General features: G+C 56.0%; 1 protein-coding gene across 1 annotated transcript; it reads right to left on the bottom strand.

Annotated features, from left to right (window-relative positions):
• Nucleotides 1-1,985: 1,985 nt before the first annotated feature.
• Nucleotides 1,986-3,443, bottom strand: TMEM121B (transmembrane protein 121B; the record flags this gene model as incomplete). Its single annotated transcript, XM_054197630.1, has 2 exons — nucleotides 1,986-3,047; nucleotides 3,246-3,443. Coding segments are annotated over 2 exons (1,260 nt in total), but the record flags the coding sequence as incomplete, so codon positions are not given.
• Nucleotides 3,444-9,468: the final 6,025 nt, after the last annotated feature.

The following is a 9,468-nucleotide window of genomic DNA, read 5'->3' as shown; positions in this document are numbered from 1 at the left end:
AGTTCACAGTACCAAGTTTTACAATCACAGTCACTACAGCACCAAGATTGTCCAGACAAAAAGAAGTTACTGAAGAGAAAGGCCACTGGCCAAAATTCACACAATTGCCCGCGTGAGGGCTCAGGTTAAAAATAAAGCACTGGTTGGGAGAGTTAATCCAAGCCTTTGCTGGCTCTCCGTTTGGCATGGGGAGAGCAGCAAGTCACCCATCCTCGCTGCAGCTTGGAACAGAACAGCCCCCTTCTTTCTAGGGGCTTTTTGAGCCCCTCGAAGCTCGTTGGCCACCCAAGAGCTGGGGGAGAAGAGCCCCGTGGCACCCCCGGCTTCTGCCAGCGGGAGCTGGAAGTTACCAGACTGTAAACATTTTGTTGTAGCGAGTCCAGTGGAGCAGGCAGTGGAGGCTTGTCCAATGCAGGTCCTCCTGAAGCCCTGAAGGAGAGAATGGATGTGTGCGCTGGAGAAGTCTGGGCTGTCCCCGCAGTCCTGCTGTTGGCTCTGGGTAGCAGTTGGTTGTGCTTTATTTCCCTGTCCCATCAGGACAGCTTGAAAAAAGGCTCAGGACAGGAAACACTTTTTCCCAATAAATGCGGCCTTGCCCAGATGACAAAATATAAGCCTGGGAGGGGCAAAGTCCTTCCTCCAAACGTGGCCTCTGGGCTCCTGCTTCCATTTGGCTGGTTTCAGGAGCAACCGCAGCCAGGCAGAAGAGCAGGCCTTAACCCCCACTGAACACTGATGGAGCTTAAAACCAAAGATAACTCTGTTTCTATGAGAGGTTACTAGCAACTAACTTTTTCCCCATCCACCCTTAACCACGTGCACATGGAGGATAGGATGCTGGTGTGGGGGCTCTCGGCAAAGCTCCGGAGCTCTGTGCTGAGGAGGGAGGTTCACCAAGCACAGGGCCCACCCCCGAGCAGCACTGACACACTGACATCCTCTGCCCTGTTGGTTGAGATGGCGGGGGTGGGGGCAGTTTGCAGACTTAGCTCCATCTCTGTTCTCACAGACAGACATGGAGGGAGGGCCAGCGGAAAGCTTTCCCAGCCTGTGGAAAGAGAGACCCTACACTCTGCATAAAAGAAAACCAACACTGATCCCATAAACATGCATATTCACAGAGAAATGAGAGCCCCAACACCTGGGTGCTGCTGCCTGAAGCAAACAATAGGCTACTGTAAACCCTGTTCTCACCAGAAAGAAATGTCTCGGTGGCAGTGAAATGGGGTCGAAGCCCCTAGATTATGTCCACGCTGGATTTACACAGTTCAGGTGTGAAATCAACATAAGATGCAAAAGGTTGAAGCACAGAGGTAGACATTTTCAGCTTGGAGAAAGTGGCTCCTAGGCTTGAAATGACCAGACGGCCAGTGTGCTCCCGGAGGTTCTCCAGCTGGCATGCAAAGACCCTCTGCAGCTCTGCTGCTGGGAAGCAGAGGTGGCAGCTTTGCAGGACCCAGCGAAACCAACGCGTGCTCCCTTTGGTCCTGCCCACACCTCAAAGGCACGTCTCTGCTGGTCAGACCCCCCCTCACATCTCAGCATTGTGGTCAGCAGGAGTTCTTAAAGGAGGGGACAAAAAACCACTGGTCCCTGTTGTTTACGAGGAAAAGGAAAAACTAAACCTTTATGGTCACAAAGCAAGACGATGTCCTGGTGGGGAGTGAGAGAGGAAGAGTGGGACCCTCCAAACAGTGCGGAGAGGCAGAAGCACTAGAAGAAGACTCGTGGTGAAGGGCAGGTGCGTTTTCCAGGGACAAGTGTCAGCCGTAGGCTCCTGCAGGTAGTCGGGTTTGCGCTGATGCATTTGTCCGTGGGAAAGGGAAGGAGGAGAGCGAGAGTCCGACGGGACAGCCCGCGTCCCCTTCCCCTGCTCAGCCACAGCGGCGGGAACCTGAGCAGAAACGCAGAGAGACTCTGCCGGGAGCGGACCCGGAGGCAGCGGGAGCCCCTCCGGGGGCGGCGGCCGGGGCCGTAAGGGTGGCTCAGCCCTGGGCGGTGACCGCCAAGGCGTTCACGTACCCGTGGGGGCCCACGTCGGCGTCGGAGAGCCCGTGGGCCAGCGGGGCGGCGGCGGCGGGGGCGGCGGCGGCGGGGCCGTACTTGGCGGGCGGCGGGGCGGCGGCGGGGCGGAGGAGGCAGCAGGTCTCCAGCGCCTCCAGGCCGCGGCAGGCCAGGAAGAAGAGGTTCTTCAGCATGAAGAGGGAGAGCGGCTGCTGGTAGCGCAGGAGCAGGAGGCAGCGGAGCGCCAGGAGCGGGGCGTCCAGCAGCCCGGCCGGCAGCAGGAGGTGGAGGGCGAGCCGGGCGGCTCCGGGGGGGCGGGCGGCGCTGAGCTCGTAGAGCCACAGCACCGGCGAGGCCAGGCAGAGAAAGTAGACGGCGATGAGGAGGTAGCGCAGCGGCGCGGGCAGCGGCGCCGGCCGCCCGGGCTGCAGCACCAGCTCCAGCAAGGAGAAGCTGTCGAGCAGGTCGAGGCAGGTAGCGAGGAAGGCGGCGGCGGCGCGGTGCTGCGGCGGCGGCTGCGGCGGCAGGAGCAGCTGCCCGGAGCCCTCGGTGCCGATGGCCCGCAGCAGGCAGTAGAGCAGCGGGGCGGAGAGGGCCAGGGTGATGCGGAAGCCGGTGGTGCCCAGCGGCAGGCGCAGCTCGATCAGCTCCAGGATGGAGGTGCCCAGGATCAGCGCCGCCTTGGGGGTGAAGGCGATGGAGTAGATGAGCCAGGCGAGGTGCGCGTAGGCGAAGTCGCCGCCGCGGGGGGGGCCGCCGGCCCCGCGGCCACCGGCCCCGCGGCCGCCGGGGGGGCCGTGCAGCAGCAGGGGGTGCGGCGGCGGCGGCCCGGGGGGAGGCGGGGGCCGCTCCCGGCGGCGGGCCCGGCTGTTGCGGCAGAAGAAGATGCCCCATCCGGCCGCCAGCACCAGGTCGGTGGCGATCCAGCTGCACCAGTACAGGTCGGTGACGGCGATCAGGTAGAGGTCCAGCAGCGCGCCCTGCCCCAGCAGCAGCACCAGGGACAGCGCCTGGAAGCCCCAGCGCCGCCCGCCCGCCGCCCCGCCGGGCCCCAGCAGCGCCCCCGCCGCCGCCCCGCCGCCCGCCGCCCCGCCGCCCGCCGCCGCCGCCCCGTACAGCTCCGCCGCCGTCATGCTGCGGCCCGGGCTCCCCCCGCCGCCGCCGCCGCCGCTGCTACTGCTGCTGCTGATGCTGGGGAGCGGCGAGGCGGCGGCGGGCAGCGGGGCGGCGGGCGGCGGCACTAGGGGCTTGCTGATGCTGATGCTGTCCTCCTCCTCTTCCTCCTCCTCCTCCTCGGTGCTGCTGCTGCGGGGGCTGCGGGGGCGGCGGGCCCGCGCCGAGCCCGAGCTCGACCCCGAGCCCCGCCGGCTGCCGCCGCTGCTGGAGCCCCCCCGGAAGAGGGGCTGCCGGTCGGCGGCGTGCGGCAGCGGCGGCGGCGGCGGCGGCGGCTGGAAGGAGCCCGAGGAGGAGGAGACCGAGCGCTGGTTGGAGGCAGCGCGGTGCATGGTCCTCCCCGGCCCCCAAGCCGGCGCGCCGGGCCCGACGGCCGCGCCGCGGCCCCCGGCCCGCCCCCGGCCCGCCCCCCGCCCCGCCGCACCGGCAGCGGCAGCGGCAGCAGCAGCAGCGGTGCGGAGAGCCCGAGCGGCGGGGTGGCGGCGGGGGAGGCCGGGGGCGGCGCCGAGCAGCAACCGCAGCAGCTGCCGGAGCCTAAGCCAGGGCGGGCGTCTCGGCTGGCGGCGATGGGTGGGCTGGGGGTGGGGGAGCGGAGAGCGGCTGTGCGGCCGGGGGAGAGGAGGAGGGGGGCGAGAAGGGGAGGGGAAGGAAGGGTCCCCCCCTCCCCGTCCCCGGGGCTGCGATAGAAGCAGATCTCTGGGAGCGTGTCCCGGCTGCCGCCTGGCCCCAGACCCCCGTGGATGGAGCCAGCCAGGGCTGGGCGAGTCACCCATGGACATGTCACAGCCCCCTGGTACCCACTCCAGAAAATTAGAAGTACTTCACTCCTCCCCTGATCTCTCTAGGCTGACCAAGAGGAGGGCCAGCGGCCTGGCGCAGAGCCTACAGTGAAGCACTCACTTGTGGCTCCTCATCTGTGGCACGGGACATTCTGCTGATGGTACTTTTGGTCTGTTCTACGTGAAAGTAAGTGGCTTTTACCCCACTGGTTTCCTGTGTTGAGCCAAGCCACATACTGAGGGCTCTGCCCAGCTTGCCATGATGGGACAGTGGCTTTAAATTGATGTGAATATCCCTAAAGTTCCTACTTCTACTGAAAGTACCAGTCAGGGACTTTCTTGACGCACTAATAGTGGCACTGGATTGAGGTTGGCTGGCTGGGTCTCATGACTTGGCACATCGTGTTTCAAAGTGGCTTGGTGCTCAGCATCACCAGTTCCTCATTCCTACCTGTGCTCACTGGTAATGAGCCGGGTGCTGCCTGTCGGGGATGAATAAGCATACTGAATAAGCTGTACCCACAAATGTATGCATTAACTACACTTCGTGGTAGAGATCCCAAATAGCTTGACATTTGCGGGTGTTGCTAATCAATACATGGGGTTGAGCGAAACCCAGATGCTTAGTACTGGGAAAGGACATCCAGGGCAGCAGTGACAACCATCTAATACGTGTTGGTGCAGGCTGCCTGAGGAGCCCGACTCCACCAAATGTCACTGGCTGCTCTTGACAACAAAGAGAAATCAGTCTGGGGTACCAGGAGAATTCATGCTTAAACCTGAAACAAAGAAATAATTGAGAGGGGGAAGGGGAGAACTGGAGGTGGGTTGACATAAAGATTTCTTTAGGCACATAGCAATAATCAACAGGAAAAGCAAGGGAAGATGAAGAGGAATCACAGCAAAAGCATTATTGCCAATGGAGACTGGAGTGAGGGAGCACAGGTAAATTTTCTAAAAGCATGGTCAAAACAGAGCGGGGAAAAGATAACTGGAGACTGTGCAAGCTTTAACGTAGTCACTTGGGCACAGTACTGAAGTGGTACGACCTCTGAACTGGGGTAACAACACACATGTATTCCCATGGTCTCCTGTGCTGGTAGCTATCCTGCTTTGAAGTCTATGCTGGTGCTTCTCTGCTGCCGTTGCCTGCGTGGCTGGGTCGTAGCTAGGATGGGGGACACCTGCTTTCTGCTACACCCACATCGTGTTTTCGATGCCAGGATACACTTGCCAAGATTCAACCTTGCATCAGCACTACTTGTGTTCATTGCCTTCCTCTAACTCACCTTGTCATGGTACGTAGCATCAGATGAGACTGAACATGCATGCGCTGCCTTGCTGTCTAAGGGCCCTTTCTCCCTAATTCCACATTTCAGTTAGCAAATAAAAATACTTCACTTTAAGAAGGTCAGTAATTATAGCGTATCATAAGAAATATGAGTGTTCAAAAGAACAGTCCAGCCTGGAGGGCAGTGAATGGGCTGGTGTATCCTAGCCTGGTCCCAGGATGGAGCACACGAGGCTTCACCCCAGGGCAAAACAGGCAGGTCACCTCTGCAGGTGCTTGCAGAGGGATCAGGACGCAGCAGGCAGCACCGCTAGCCTTGTAATTGTGACAAGCATCACTGGCACTCCCAAGTTTAAGATCAGGTGAATCCAAAGAGGGCTGTCACCATTTATTTTCTACCAGGTGACTTGGGTGGCAGCCAGAGGCTGAAGACCTCTCCCAGCAGCCTCCAGACAGCCCTGTACAGTGCTGTGCTCAGGTGTCACAGCTCCGGCATCCCTTCTGCCCTTCCCCACAGGCGGCTCCCCACTATCCATATCCCATGTCGATGTCTCGGAGGTGCTGCCACGCTGCTGCCTCCGCGGTGACGTGGAGGACACACTTCCCTCTGCATTGCTGGGGTATGGTGCTGGGCCACAGCCACCCGGCATGGGAAAACAGCAAGCTTTTGCGTGACAGGAGCAACGCAGCACCACTCTCAGCCCAGCAGCTTAGTCGGAGGTCATTCAAGATGCAAGAGGAGAAGCGAGCAGTGAGCTGCCTTGCCTTTCCTTGGCGGATACGGTGCCATGGTGTTTGCTTTGCTCTCCAGCCTCTCAAGGTGGGTGGACTTTGTCAGAGGTGAAAGTGCTGCATGTTTCCCTGGCAAGGCTTTCTCTCTTTGACAGATTTGCCTGCCAAATTAAACAAAACATGGCCAAACAACTGCTTTGACTACTGGTTTGGTACAACCTCGCAAAAACCTTGCTTAGGGCTCCGTTGGGTGGTCTCTGTCATATAGGGAGCGTGAGGCTCGAGGCCATGGAGCCCAGGAGGACGTTTGCTGTCTGCGTTGCTCTTTCAGGTTCGAGCAGGGCCCAGTGCTGCTTCTCTTTGACTGGTGGTGTTGGGAGTTGCCCAGTTCAGGATGGCTCAGGGTGGCAGCGAGCGTTTGTGAACGACACGGGCTGTGTCTCCTAATTTGGTTTCCATGGAAAGGCTGGGTTAGATGTCAGTGTAAGTGTGCATGACCAAGGGTAGAGGGTAAAAATCCCATTCTTACATACTGGATCCTGGCCTTTATCTAAGGTGGGTACGTTCACCTGACCCTTCTCAGGCTAAGCCAGCACTTGTGTCACTGGCATGATTAATGTGTGGTCAGTTCTGAGGGTTGTCTAAATTGCTCTTGCTCCTACCACATTCACCTATTCCACCGCAAGAAAAGTTTTCCGCTTCTACGAGAGGATGCGGAGTGACAACCAAGCATCCAACTGGGCTGCTCAGGGCAACAGCCTTCAGGCAGAGAGGGCTGCTCCTGCCCTACCTGTGCAGCAGACGGTGACGGCTTTGCCTCGTTGGCTCTCCTGCTCCAGGTTTCCTGGGCAATGCGCTTCCCTGAGTGCCATAGGCTGGACACGCTCACTTAGCTGCCCTAGCAGCCTGCCCGTAGGCACTCGTATCTCCTCTGCTTTCAGTCCAGAGCCTCGTTTCACAAAGGTTTGAGTCTGTTTCTTGCACGACTGGCATCCATCCCACCTGCTGGGGTAAGTGCAATTGGATGGGGGCCCCTGAGCCAGGTGATGTGACGAGCTCAGGGAACGAAGGAAATGAGGCAGCTGGGGGGGAAGCTGGGTGCTAAATGGGCCTGCCTGGGCTCACACGCACCTAGTGAAGGGGGTGGCACCTCTTGGAGCCTGGGGAATGTGGTCCTGCTGGGCTGAGGCTGTGTGAGCAGGGCAAGAGGAGGCTTATGGAAATGGTTCTCCAGAGACTGAAGGATCCCTGCTGAGGCTGGGAAGGTCCCTGCATCCAAGGTAGGCAGGTGGGAACAGGGACCTCTGGCTATAGGGCAAGGGGAGCTATGATCAGGAATGGGGGAGCACTGGGAAAGAGGGTGGGAGCTCCAGGGCTTCCTTGGGCTCCAGCAGGGCAAACGCAACCCAAAAATCCAGGTGAGAATAGGAAAAGAGCTTATTTGTGCGGAAGGAAGCAGAACTTGTGCTTGTACCTTAAAATGGGAGCGAGGGGAGAAATGTCTTCTACTCGAGAAAGCACTGAAGGGCTTTTTGTAGCGCACTGTAGGATGAGATATGACAAGCTGATGCTTCCCGTGTGATCCAGTTATTTAATGCAATGTGCAGTCCCTGGAAGTGTTAGTGCTTAACCGTTACTGTTAAAACATTAAAAGGCTGAACTATAAATAGCTTCTACTCTTCAGCAGCTCCAAAGCTATGTTTCTGGCTTCTTTATGTATTTATGTGTATGCACAGATATGTGTATGTATACATATACAAGGCAAGCGGCGGACCACAGAGTTTTGTGAAATAGTCATACTGAATATCTAAAATGCTCCCATTTCCAGTTTACACTACTAGTGGAAACAGGTGGTGTGCCCTCAAAAACCCTCCTGCTGAGGGAAAGGCAAAACTTTCTTGAGGGCAGAAACTCAAGAGGGAAACAAAATAATGACTCAGTTTCTTGGGGGAAGGAAAAAAAAATAAAATTGAGGCAAATATATGCCTGAAAGAAAGACCAGAGACTAAATCCCTAATTATACCCTGCAGTAAGCTGTCAGAAACTGGCAGCAGTGGGAGGGAAGGAGGCAAAGCTGATCTCAGTGAGTTGGAGCATAATCTGCTCTAACCATACTTAAAATGCCTTTTGTGTGGGAAAGGAAGGTTCTGGGATTCTGTGACACACGCTTTGTACTGCACTTATCTAACACATTCAAACAGTCAGGGTTGAAGTTACAGGCAAGTGTAGAAGAGTTTCACCTCGCCAAAATTCAAAGACGCTTCAGTTTGTCCGCCTCCGAACAGAGTCTTTATAACTAAATTGCTGATCCAGTATTATGGTTTGGGGAATCCAGATACTCTTCAAAAAGGTATAAAAGTGTAACAATCTATTGCTTGTAATTACATTTCATCTCAAAGAGCTCTTGATACCAGCATAAAATGCAAAGTTGGGGTTTTTTTTTTTATTCTTGTAGCAGGGTAGGGGTTTGGAGAATGAAGAGGATTTGAGGTTTGCTCTTAGTATTTTATACTTTACTCAGTCTTAGCACACAGTGTGTATTGGAACTGACCTTAAGGAGAAAGTTCTTAGTAGCTGAACTGACTGAAAGGGAAAAGCAGGTTTATTATAGTGAATTAGGGAGAAGTGCTTTCTTGATGGAATGGTTTGGTTCCTAGAGAACCTATAGCTGCCTTGCTGATGTGGGGTTTTAAATTGTTCCAGTCCGGATCTATAAAGGTCTTTAAGTGCGTAATTTTCATCAAATCGACTGTGTGGCCACATAAATCCATAAAGACTTGTGCTTTTAGGATTGAGGTTAGGTAGATTCAGTAAAGGAAGGGTTGGGCATGCCCCTAAAGGGCAAAGGTCTGTTCCAGGGTGAGCAGGTAACTGCTTGTGTTCAAGGTTCACCAGAAGCCATTGATGAAACACTTTCTGTGGTAGGCGTTTCTCACCACATCCACCTGGGAGCAAACTCCAACTTCAATAGGGCTCTCAGTCCCTCTTGTTCAAGTTGTTCCTTCTTCAGTGTTTCATGACGCCTAATGTTTCACTCTGCTCCTTTGATGGTTAAGGATTTGTATGGGAGCCTATCTTCCAGCTAAGGCTTGTCTCCTACAAGGAACATCTTAACCCTAGGCTGCCCTTTTGCTTTGACAATAGCGTAGTGAGATTAAAAGCGTTCATCTGAGAGGTTCAGGTTTTGATCTCTTTCTGCCTAACTAAACCTTGATACACCCTATCTTGGGTGAGTGCTCCAACTACTGGAGTACTGGATAAAAGGAGAGAGCTGGTTAATGCTTTTTATTATTATTCATTAGTGGTCAGGGCCTTAGGTAATTTCTCCAGGACGTAGAATACAATTCAATTCCTCTCTCTGCTGAGGATGGGAGTCTTTGTCCAGTTCCTCCAAAACTGCTTTTACTGCTTTATCGATTGTTCCTTTCAACACTGAGTTCTCAGGACTCTGAATCATGCTTGTTTTGCTCTCTAATGTGCCTCCTGTGA

The sequence above is a fragment of the Rissa tridactyla genome, chromosome 1 (genome assembly GCF_028500815.1).
Source record: "Rissa tridactyla isolate bRisTri1 chromosome 1, bRisTri1.patW.cur.20221130, whole genome shotgun sequence".
Lineage (NCBI taxonomy): Eukaryota > Metazoa > Chordata > Aves > Charadriiformes > Laridae > Rissa > Rissa tridactyla.
This window is presented reverse-complemented; position numbering and strand designations above follow the sequence as displayed.